Consider the following 12796-nt stretch of genomic DNA (forward strand, 5'->3'; position numbering starts at 1 on the left):
ACAGAGTGTGTTGTGTGTGTGCACACATGTGAGTGTGTGTTTGTTCACGCAACTGTACCTGCAAGAGTGTGATATGATTAGGTTACCTCCTTCACTGATGAGATATTCTAATCAACTCAGATCTTGGAAGACTGTGATCCAACAAGCTGAGTAACAGAATCTCATCTTGGTGATGATGTATTAGCTCAGTGAAGATATTTTGAGCTAGACTCTGATCTGAACAATTTGAGTTTTATGCTTTGTGATGTCAGATATCAATGACCCAACTCAGGCTACTGATCTCCTCAGCCTCCGGAATGAACATTTGTATCTGAGCAGAGTATGAGATGGGTTCATCACCTTCATTATAACAGCAGGCAGAGGAACAGTGTGTGCAGGCTTTGAGCCGTCATTTGCACAACACGTTTCAAGGAATTCACACACACACACTGAGATTCAGCAGTTCTCTACCCTTTACAAAGGTGCTGTTGCTATTTTGTGTGCCGCCTATATTTTCACCTTCTAATGTTCTATAAAGGGGAACTGTGTGTTTTGCTTACTTACTGATTCATTGGTATTTCATTCGGTGTGTTTTGAAGACACTCAAATTAGAATTTTAAAATAGAGTAAAGGAGCCGTGCACTAAACACTACTCTTACCTTCATCAGTCAGTGACTCCATTGACTCGGTCACTTGTTTGATGTGGTTTAAAGAATCTGTCGACTGTGACAAAACCCGCCAAGATGCAAGGGAGGTTTCATCGATCGCAGGTCTGCACAGGACAACAAATAAACACCATGAGGTAGGAAATAAACTGAACTGCAATTGCATTAACATATCAAAATAAACAGTTTCTTGAAAACAATGGTTTTCTGGGTGTGGAACCAGGTTTGATTCCAGCCTCGGGTGACTGTGGAGTTTGCACATTCTCTCCATGTCTGCGTGAGTTTCTTCCGGGTGCTCTGGTTTTCTCCTACAGTCCAAAGATGTGCAGGTCAGGGTGAATTGGCCATGCTAAATTGTCCCATAGTGTCCAGGGATGTGAAGACTAGGTGGACTAGCCATGGGAAATGCAGGGTTACAGGGATAGGTTAGTGGGTCTGGATGGGATGCTCTTTGGAGGATCAGTGTGGACTCAATGGACTGAATGAGGTAAAAACAATGACTGCAGATGCTGGAAACCAGATTCTGGATTAGTGGTGCTGGAAGAGCACAGCAGTTCAGGCAGCATCCAAGGAGCTTCGTCCTGCTTCCATATTGCAGGGTTCTACGATTCTGTTAAGTTTACAGCTGTAAGCACTGCCTACAATACTCAAATACGCAGACCAGAATATCTCATTACACCTGATTAATTAATATCAACAAAACCATCAACTGAAGCATTAAAACTGGCCTCATCACCTTTAGGCTGGGTGGGATCTACATCAGTGGTGTCCTACTGTTGACTGCTGTTCTATGACATTTGCATAAAAATATCTGTGTTTAAATGTGTGTTAAGACCTGTTCTCCCCTCAGGAGCTTTATCTAGACATACATCCAAAAACTAGGCACTTGGGAGAGGCTTACATTGGCCTACATAGAAACACAGCATAGAATCAGGCTATTCGGCCCAAATACACCAAGTTTCTTCCTATTTTTCCTCCTCTCAGTAGATCATCCAAACCATCTATTCCCTTCCTTTTCATTTGCTTACCTCGCTTCCCCTCAAATACACTGATACTCACAGTGGTTGCAAATTCCCCGTTCTCAGCATTCTTTGGTGAAAGTAGTTTCTTTGGAATTCCTTTTTGAATTTCTTACTAACTGTCTGACATTGTTGGCCTCAAGATGCTCCTCCCCACAAGAAGGAACTCTCCCTTTTGCATAATAAACTTAAAAATGTCAAGCAGATCACCCCTCAGTCTTCGGTTATCCATGAGGCCCAGTGGCCATTGTTTCCCGATAATGTACTTCCACTCATTTCTGGTTTCATCCTTGCAAACCAATTGGCACCCTCTCTGTTACCTCTATATGCTTTAATGGAATTACAGGATTACTGATATCTGTAAAACTACCCCCCAGTCTGGACAGAACAGTGAGCAAACAAACAAAGGGAACGCGTTTTCATTTTGGAATCATAATGCAAGGATACAAACACTACCACATGATATAATTATCTCACTCTAGCGGTAACAGGAGATGCCTCCTTTCAAAGAAAAAAGTCTTTTCAACTTTAAGGTACAAAATGCTGGAGTTCTGGCTTTATCATTGTCTAAGTTCCTTTCTGCAGTAGACTGGTGAAGCAATGATGCATTGGGACGAGAAACTCCCATATCAAGAACAATGAGGCCACAAGGATGTGAGTGTTAAGGCTTCCACCTGCTCCATGAATGACAGCACTTCCACTCTGCTCCGTTCCACTATAAACCAATAATAATGTAACGGGTGGATGCTGTTGCCCCCCAAGTTTCTATGTCGGGGTATTCTCACCTTTCACTTTATTTGTGGTTAATCTGCGCACCAGTAATCATTGGCTTATTTAGGTTTCTTCTTCCAGCCTAGTGAATACCAGATGATGTGCTGACTTAAAAGAAAATTCATTCATCGAGTCATAGAGATGTACAGCATGGAAACAGACCCTTTGGTCCAACTCGTCTATGCTGACCAGATATCCCAACTCCATCTAATCCCACCTGCCAGCACGTGGCCCATATCCCCCAAACTCTTTCTATTCATATACTTATACAGATGCCTATTAAGTGTTGCAATTGTACCAGCCTCCACCACTTCCTCTGGCGGCCCATTCCATACATGCACCACCCTCTGTGTGAAAAGGTTGTCCCTTAGGTCTCTTTTATATCTTTCCCCTCTCACCCTAAACCCATGCCCTCTAGGTCTGGACTCACCCACCCCAGGAAAGAGATTGTCTATTTATCATACCCATTCATGGGATGTGGCTATCACTGGTTGGGTCAGCAATTATTGCCCATCCCTAACTGCCCTTAGACTATAAGGCTTGTGAAGCCATTCAGAGGATCGTTAAGAGACAACCATGCTGCTGTAAGTCTGGAGTTACATGGAGGCCACAGCAGGTAAGAATGATAGATTTGCTTCCCTAAGGGCATAAGTGAATGAGATGGGCATTAACAAACATTGAAAGTGGTTGCATAGGCATCATTAAATTGGCTTTCAGTTTCAGATTTTTATTCAATTCAAACTGTACAATCTGCCATGGTGGGATTCAAACCCATGTCTTCAGAACTACAGTAAGTAACTCTGATCGCGACACAGCAGATGAGATAGTATAAGCAACAGATTTCATAAAAGGACAACAATGTGAATGTTCCAACTTGTTGACAATTCCACCATCAGGACTAAAGCTGCACACATAATTTTTGAGATGAGGAGGTATCAGTTTATGGGAAGGCAAAAGCAGTACATCGTAAATGTGCATTATCAGGGAAACAAGCTGTACATGTGAATTTTTCAGTAGCTTGGTTTGTTAGGGTTGCTTTAGGTGGCTGATGATACAAAAACAGAACTTCTGGAAGGATTCATCAGGCTGCTCACTGCGTAATATTGGTCTTCTCACTGCTGGAAATATATTCTCAGCTTAAAGATGGGTCAACAGAGATTCCTGATTCCTGGGAAGATTGATAAAGAAAGACTGACTGGAATAGGTCTAAACTCTTTGACATTCAGAACAAAATAAAATCGCACTGAAATGCACAACATTCTGAGAGACAGGGTCATAGAGTCATAGAGATATACAGCATGGAAACAAACCCTTTGGTCCAACTCGTCCATGCCGACCAGATATCCTATATAAATCTAATTCCATTTGCCAGCATTTGGTCCATATCGCTCTAAACCCTCCTATTTATACCCCATCCAAATGCCTTTTAAATGTTGTAATCGTATTAACCTCCACCACTTCCTCTGGCAGCTCATTATATACACGCACCATCCTCTGTGTGAATAAGTTGCCCTTTAGGTCCCTTTAATCTACTTCCCCTCTCACCCTGAACCTACACCCTCCTAAGGTGAGAGGGTGGAATTTGAAATAATATTTCCCCTGGTTTGACAGTCTGGAACTGTACGTCTGTGGTTCAGAATAAGGGCCCAGCCATTTGGGATTGGGATGAAAAAGATAAGTTACAAATATGTTGCAGCTTGCACAACCTCAGAAAAACTCTGCAGCATGATCCTACCTACGAAGTACTTTTGGAGTCTAATTACAGCTGTAATAAAAGAAATGCAGCAGCCAATTTTGCAGAGAAAGCCAAAATCACAGCAGTAATGTGATAATGATCAGTTTTGTTTGGTGGTATTAACTAAAGGATAAGCACTGGACAGGAAACAAAGCAGAATGCCCTCAATACCTTTGCCTTCACAACACAATAGTTGTTTTTTTAAACACTCATCTGAGGAGACAAACAGCTAAGTTCAAGGTAACCATGTCGAGTCAACATGGTTTTGTGAAAGGGAAATCATGTTTGATCAATCAATTGGAGTTCTTTGAGGAGGTAATGTGTGGATACTGGGAGCTAGTACTTAGCTTTCCAGACGGCATTTGATAAAGTGCTGAAAATTAAAACTCATGGGATAGGGAGTAACTATATTGGCTAGATATTAGCTGGACAGATACTAGCTGACTAACAGGAAGCAGAAAATAAGCACAAATGGGTCTTTGTTGGGTTGGCAAGATGTAACAAATGGTCCTGGAAGCTCAAGTGCTTACAATTTATATAAATGACTCAGATGAAGAGTTCAAAGGTATGCTTGCTAAACTTGCTGATGACACAGATGGGTAGGAAAGCAAGTTAAGAAGAGGATATAATGAGGTTACAAAAAGATGTGAAACAAAGAACTGCAGATGCTGGAAATCGAGTACAAGAACAGAAATAGAAATTGCTAGATGCACTCAGCAAGTCTGGCAGCATCTGTGAAAGCAGAGGTAGCATTTCAAGTCCGGTCACCCTTCTTCAGAATAAAATGATATAGCGAGGTTAAGTGAGTGGGCTAAGATGTGTCAAATGGAGTACAATATGGGAAAGAGGAAAATTGTCCATTTTGGTATAAGAATAGAAAAGTCGTGTTAAATGTCGAGAGATTGCAATTTTGTGATACAGAGGGTCTGGGTAATCTTTGTGCATGAGTCACATGATGTTAGTATGAAAATACAGCAAGTAATTAGAAAAGCTCACAGAATGTCAGCACTCAACAAAAGGAGAAATTAATATGAAAGGAGGGAGACATTAGTTATAAAGGGAATGGTGAGACTGTATCTGGAGTACTATACCCTATATCTTGCTTGAGAAGGGATATAACTACATTGGAGGCAATAAAGAGATTTACTGGACCAACACCTGGAATGGGGAGGGGTTGTCTCATAAGGAAAAGGTTTGGATAGATTAGGACTGTATCTGCTGGAGTTTAGAAGTGCCTTTATTGAAACACATAACATCCTGAAGGAATCTGAAGACAAATGTGGAGAATATGTTTCTTCTTGTGGGGAAAACCTAGGGGGTCACTGTTTAAAAATAAGGGATTGTCCATTCAAAACAGATGAGGAAAACCTTTCAAAGAGTCTCGAGTCTCAGGAAAAGGAGCAGAGTCCTTGAATATTTCCACGGCAAAGTAGACGAGATTCTCGTTAAGCAAGGGACAGAAGGTTATGAGGGGTAGGCAGGACAGCAAATTTGAGGTAACAATCAGATCAGCCTGATCTTATTGAATGGCAGAGTAGACTGAAGGGACTGAATGGCCCACTTCATATGTATGTTCATTCATCAATGCCTGCAGTGTCCACTGTCCCTTTTGGACATTTTACTAACTCGGGGAAGAACAAGTGTTCACTATTTCCAGTTCATTTAAAAAGAGATCTTTCACACAAATCATTCAGCACTTCCATACACTGTACAAATAACCCGACTTACCCTGCAATATTGGCTATTGACATACTCTTGGAGAGTGATCGGTAGAGGGGCATTTTCCTGTTAGGAGCGCTCAATACGTTGTCATCTTGAAGAATTATTGCTGACCTTGGGCGTTCTTTGGGTTGGAAAGCTAAATAAATGAAGCACAGGCACAGCAAATAAATATGAAACTCCTAAATGCTATCTCACTCATAACAGAATAGCAATTTATTGTCACCTGTATTGTTACAAAAAGTACAGTGAAAAGTTTTATAAGTCATCATTCCACAGCACCTGTAATTCATGGCATAGATAAGAAAAAATATGAGGTAGCTTATTATGGAGCAGATAACCCATGAATCACATCTGAGATATCGGGATTTGCTGATACTAACCCATGTTGGTTTCTGAAATAGGAGGTATCTCTAAGAATGATGCAATGAACAGCTCTTTGCAAATGCTGGGATTCACAATACTGCAGCAGGGCACTGCAGCTAGTGAGAAATACAACACATAGCTTGGATAGTAATGTCAGGGCCACTCTGTGGGCAAGCTCTTGGGAAGCCACCTCATGGAGCCCGATAAAGAACCAGAGAATCAAATAACACTGACGGATAATAAAGAGTTAAAAATACCGGCCATCACCCAACATCCTATTCACCACTTCAGACTGTTACCACATTGGCAGAACTGTACCCCACAGTGCTTCACCATAGCACGGCACAGCTCAAAATGCTCACTCCAAACACAGTCCGTGTCTAGAAGGTTAACATCTATAACTATAACACAATTGGGTTTATTCCATAAGTGGAGTGAGTATGAAAATTGACACATTTTTCAAAATGGTGACATTGCAGTGACAATGCTGTGTAAAACCTGCATCCCATTAACTGGATCAAATATATGAACATGCCCAAGGCATTACATTCAATGAACTCTAAATACAGATCAAACGCTGCTTACTTTTATTTCGCATATTGACGGCAGTGGGTAATGTTGAAGAATCTTGGGCCTGAGGGGCTTTCTGTTGCTGAAATAGAAAGGATTTGATACAAATCAACACGATGGGTACAGCACTGAAAATTATACACACTGCTAAAGTCTCTCCTTACAACTTCTCCTGGCATGCTTGAACACTTCCCAACATAGGTGCCTTATTGGAAGAATTGAGGCAGCAAACAGTTCCAATGGTGGCACAGTTCAAAAGATATTTATAGATCAAGATGGACCTCCAAACTTCTTTTGTGACATACAATCATTATGGTAGAATATTTGTCTCAAATATTCCAACCAGAAGTTAATTTCATATTTGGATTATTCTTACATTGAAACTAGGAACAGGTCAGTTGGCCCTTTGATCTTGCTCCACCACTAAATGCAATCATGGCTGATGCTCTATCTTTTATGTTTTCAAAGTAAGAAGTATGCTGTGAAATTGTCAGGAGATATCACTGTCTTGTGTATATGTCTGATACTGTGCGAGCATGGCATATAATTTGGTCTGCCTGCCTGAATACACTCCCACATTAGCAAAGATTCTAAGTTGAATATTTTTAGAATTGTTAAATAATTAAGCCATGGATCTAAGTCGTAGAAGAAGTGGATAAGTTGTTGTAAGCACAATTTTGTGAACCTTTCTAGTAAGGCTAACATAGTAAATGCAAGTAAATGTAACATGAGCAATCAATTCAGCTGAAGAAAAATGGGCACGCAATGGAATTGTTTGTCTCATTGAAACATGCCTTGATACTGAAAAGGTTGGGAACCACAGTTCTATCTCAGTGCATATTCCTGCTTTCACCCATCCTCCTGGATGCATTTAAAATCCAAAAAATCATCAATCTCTTTCTTACTGAGACTGGGAGGTTTGAGTTATAAGGAGAGGCTGGACAGGCTGGGACCTTTATTCCCTGGAGAGTAGGAGGCTGAGGGGCGACCGTAAAATGATTAAAATCATGAGGTGCATAGATAAGGTGAATTGTCGATGTTTTATCCCAGGGTAGGAGGGGTCCAAAATTACAGAACATAGGTTTAAGGTGAGAGGGGAAATATTTAAAAAGGATCTGGGGGGTAACTTTTTTCACAGGGGCGGGGGGTGCATATTGGAACAAGCTGTCAGAGGAAGTGTCAGCTATAGCTACAATTACAACATTTAAAAGACATGTGGACAAGTACATGGATAGGAAAGGTTTAGAGGGATAATGTACAAATGCAGGCAAATGGGACTAGCTCAGTTTAGGAAACCTGGTCAGTGTGGACGAGTTGGGCTGAAGCGTCTGTTTCTGTGTTGTACAACTCTATAAATATCTTCAGTGATTTGGCCTCCAGTCTTCTGCAGAGCATTTCACAGGTTCACTATCCTCTGAGTGAAGCAATCTTTCCTCATGTCAATTCTAAATTGTTCATCTTGTTTCCTGAGACAATGCCCTCGGGTTCTAGACTCCTCAATGAGGGAAATCAGCCTCCCTGTGTGTAGAATTTTACACCTTTCTGCAATAACCCAGGAAACCTGATTGGAAAGGAACACGATTTATTGTTAAACACCAAAACAGAGCCATTATTCCTGGTTAGTCCCAGTCAGGGAAGATGGTTCAGTACAACCATTCCTGGTCTGCCTTTTTTTCAAAGGGCATCGGAAATGTTATCACACGCTTTCCCAGATCACCATGGCTTTTTATTTTAAACCATTAACTGCACCAGTAAATCATTCATGTCGCCAATTAGAAATTTACATGCAAAGCCCACCACTGGCCGATGTCTGCTTTATAGACACTATTGAATCAACTTGTTCAGGGTTGTTACTCTGGAGGAGGTGGAATGTGAATCCAGATCTCCTGGCCCAGAGGTAGGGACACTATGACCTCACCACAACAGCCCTCTTCAAGGACTTAGGTGATGAGTTCCAGCTGGGCAGGGCCATTGCCTGTAACCAACCTATTTTACTAATCAACCTGTTCAGAGGTGCTATCACACAACCCTGCAGCAGATGGGACACAAACCCCCGGCCTTCCAGTCCGGGGTAGAGGCACTACAAGTGTACCACAAGAGGGACCCTCACATGTTACCAAGGGCGTTCATGCTCAATGAGCTTCACAAGCTGATTAGCCAGTGATTCCCCATGCGCTTTTTACAGATTATTACAGTTTGAATTGGATTCTCTCTTTCCATCTAAACTCTCAGGGACACAGGCCCAGTCAAACAAATCTCTCCTCTTAGAACAGTCCTGCTAACTAGGGTGTCAGCCTAATAAATTGCTACTGCACTCCTTGTATGACAAGTATTTGCTCTCTGAGTTAGGGAGAGAAAAGTGTTTGGCAATAATCCAGGAATGGCCTCACCCAGGCCTTCTCTATCAGTAGTAAGACATCCGTTTTTCTGAATTCAAACTTCATAGCATGAAGACTTTCCTGACATCAGTCCTAGATTGGATTTATACTGCTTTGAATCTCTCCTTGTTAGACCTAGCCATTGTAGGTTTACGGTTTTGATTTTTGTACTCCATCTATATCTCTGCAAAGTCCCTTCCTGAAGTTAGGGCTCAGTCTCAAGGCTGTGGTCAGTAATGCCCTCAGGTTTTACAACCTCAAATGTAGCTAAACCTGGATAGAAAACAAAGTTTGGTAGCATCTATGGTTCATCAGTTCCAAAGCAGAGTCATGTACCACTCCAAACGTTAACTCTCTTTGTCTCTACCTGCCAGACCTGATGAGTTTCTCCACTGCTTTCTGTTTTTAGTTTACAACAGGAGAACTCCCCTTTCCTTCTTCCAATAGTGCCACAGGAACATTTGTTTCATATCTCATCCAGTTAGCACATTGTACAGTACTACACTGAAGTATCAAGCTGGAACATGTGCTCAAATCCATGGTGTGGGTCTGGTATTCAAAAGTTTGGACTCACTGGTAAGGAAACCATCACTTTATTAAATTGACAGATTGGAGCCTTACTCCACATTGAACTTTAACAATGACCTGGAAGTGCATGATGCTGACATTAGGTTCCTGAGATGAGATGAGCGGAGCCGAGTATTCCAGTTCCTCACAGCAACATCGGTCACTGAGAGCAACAATAAAAGCTCACCAGGAACAAGAGTGCGCTAAAAATGCTTCTTGTACCACAAACAGAAATTAGGAGAATAAATACCTTCTGTTTAATCTTGTTACAGGAGGGCAGACTATCCCTGCAACCCTTGTGAACTTGAGCATTACAACCTGAAGAGATATAAAAATGTTCAGTTGTTAGAGATAAGACTTGATCCAGGTTCAGCTACAGGAAGCTGCAAGTAAACCACAACAGATTTTTAAAAAAAATCTGTTACCCAAAAAGGGGAGCAGTTTTTTTGGCACTTAATTTTGTCAGATTTCAGAGAACAGGATGTAGTGAGATGCAATTACGATGACTACAACAGATTTCATTTGTGTAATAAATTCAATGCAGGAGCATGTCCCAAGGTAGATCATAGGAACGTAACCAGACTCAATAAGCCTGAATAGTGAACGTAGAGAAGCCAAGATGGGGTGAGAGAGTTGGAGGTCCACAAGGGCAGAAGAATTTAGCAGCAGCAAGAAGAACACACAGAGGGAGAGAGACATCGAATAATTGTTTTTGTTTCTGACTTACACCATTGACAGTTCTTTTGTTTTTTAAAACATTGGAGTTTGACTTTCCTGACAGTTCCTGCAAACAAACCCAAGGCATTTCTTGGTGAATGGACACACATTTGGGCTTAGACCATTAATGAGCTTGGACTAAGCCTCAAACGTTCTCTGAATCATGTCCCAGGGTCACACTGTTCGCTCGGCCTGCCTACTGTGATGTTAATTATTCTTTAAACTTGGACTTTTTCACTGGAGCATAGGAGGTTGAGAGGTGACCTGATTGAAGTTTCCAAAATAATGAGAGGTATAAATAGAATTTATGGTAGTTGTCATTTGCCTAGGATGGAAGACTTCAAGATGAGGGAGCCCATTTTTAAGGTGAGAGGAAAGAGATTTAAAAAGGACATGAGAGGTAAATGTTTTACACAGAGGGTGGTTGGCATGCGGAATGAACTTCCAGAGAAAGTGATGGATGTGGGTACAATTACAATGTTTAAAAGATATTTGGACAGATACATGAATAGGAGAGGTTTCGAGTGATATAGGCCAGGAGCAGGCAGGTGGAACTAGTTATGTTTGGGATTACAGTTGGCATGGACTGATTGGACTGAAGGGTCTGTTTCCATGCTGTATGACTTGGTGATGACAAGATCGAGAATTCCAGAAAAAGAGACAGGTAAGTTGAGGGATAGTGACAGATACTCGGATAAAAAGAGGCAGCGGGTAATTCCAACACTGCAAATATGAAACCACCACAACTATGAAGCAGGTGATGAATAGATGTTTAAAGAAGAAAAATGCAAGCCATACTTCAATCAGATCCTTGAGCAGAGGACCAGATCTATCATTGGTAAGTTTGGGCCGAGTCACGTTGGCAAAGAGGTATTACTATTTGGGAATTCTATTTTTTGGAATACAGTACTTCTTTAAGAAAATTCTTCAACTTGCACTTAAACATAACTCGTCACTCATGCAGCAAAACCGGTCCAAGAACTTTTGGGCAAGTTGAATATGAAGGGGTGACAAATAGGTTTGGCTGAAGAAGCAGATACTGAGGGAGTAGCAAGTGGAGAGAGAAGGGTTTACATAGGAGTTCCAAAGTAGGTCCTGGGGAGCTGAATATATGGCTACGAATGGTGGGGTACAGGAAGAAGAGGGTAAAGCACAGACAGGTTCAGCACAGAGACTGGTCAGGGACCTGTTGTCTATTGATTACAGTTTACTAATCTCTTGGTCAAGTGCATGTCCCAAAGAGATCAGCCTTTAGCTAAGATCTACCCTCTCTACCCCCTTACAACACTAAAATATATCAGACAGGTGAATGTCCACGTAATTACCATTGCCTTTATTTAAGTTTCCTTAATACGAATCATTTTTCAGGTAGTTTTCATACAACCAGCCAAAGTAAACCAGCTCCAGGGCTGTTGGGAACATGGGGCAGGAACTTACTCCCCTTTCACATTTACAATATTTTGAGATGCATAACATGTTAATCTTTAATAAAGGAAAGCTCAATTGAAAAACTGATTAGGAAAGAAAATAAAGTCACAATGTTCCCTTTCAATTTGGAGAAACTTCTTTTCTCACATTCAAAACTGGACTGAAATTTGATTTCGTTGGATGCATATCAAATAACTAAAATGCCATTGAATTTCATCCTCTAATTGTAACAACATTGTCCAACACTCACCTTCACCACCCACTTCCTCACGGTGATGTAATCAAAACAATTCTGTTCAGACGCAAACACTCACATTTTTACCTTTTTCAGAACACGTGCGCTCCTTCAGTTTTCTCTTCCTACAACAATCTCCAAACTAACTACAATTTTTTGATTTACCCTATTTTTGGTTTTACCTTTTCCAACATTGGTGACTATCCTATCCTATGACCTTTAGCTCCCCCAAAAGCACAAACAGATATTGTTGCGGTGTTCTCACCTGGACTTCAAGTTCAAATTGGGCACCTGAAATTTTCTGGAGAAAGTGAGGACTGCAGATGGAGATCACCAACTAGGAGAAACTGAGGATTTTCAGAAACCTCAAAATTTTCACATTATTTTAATATGACGTTGAGGAATCAGCAAAAGAATTATTGCTTCAAAATATCACAAAAGTGCTCCAGATCCCAATGTAGTCACTGTAGTAATGTTCAAAATGTATGAATTTTCTTATTGTGCATAGTGTCAGTTCATCAAACCAACCTTATGCAAAACTGATCTTACTTGGAATGAAGCCTTGTTCACTGGGAACACACAGAAATGGATTTCACATTATGAGTACAAAACAGTTACAATGACTGTCAATTGCAGCACAACTGCCA

General features: G+C 41.1%; 1 protein-coding gene across 8 annotated transcripts in view; it reads right to left on the bottom strand.

The window, feature by feature from the left end:
* Nucleotides 1–12796, bottom strand: part of LOC122540917 (A-kinase anchor protein 13-like) — a 411711-nt gene that overhangs the window by 42049 nt on the left and 356866 nt on the right. For all 8 annotated transcript variants that reach the window (XM_043677213.1, XM_043677212.1, XM_043677210.1 and 5 more), the window contains 4 exons: nt 10020–10087; nt 6840–6906; nt 5898–6027; nt 639–751 (listed from right to left, as the gene is read on the bottom strand). In XM_043677213.1, coding sequence (XP_043533148.1) covers nt 639–751; nt 5898–6027; nt 6840–6906; nt 10020–10087 — 378 coding nt within the window. The remainder of the gene's footprint in view (nt 1–638; nt 752–5897; nt 6028–6839; nt 6907–10019; nt 10088–12796) is intronic.

Source organism: Chiloscyllium plagiosum, chromosome 36, assembly GCF_004010195.1.
Source record: "Chiloscyllium plagiosum isolate BGI_BamShark_2017 chromosome 36, ASM401019v2, whole genome shotgun sequence".
Taxonomy (NCBI): Eukaryota; Metazoa; Chordata; class Chondrichthyes; order Orectolobiformes; family Hemiscylliidae; genus Chiloscyllium; species Chiloscyllium plagiosum.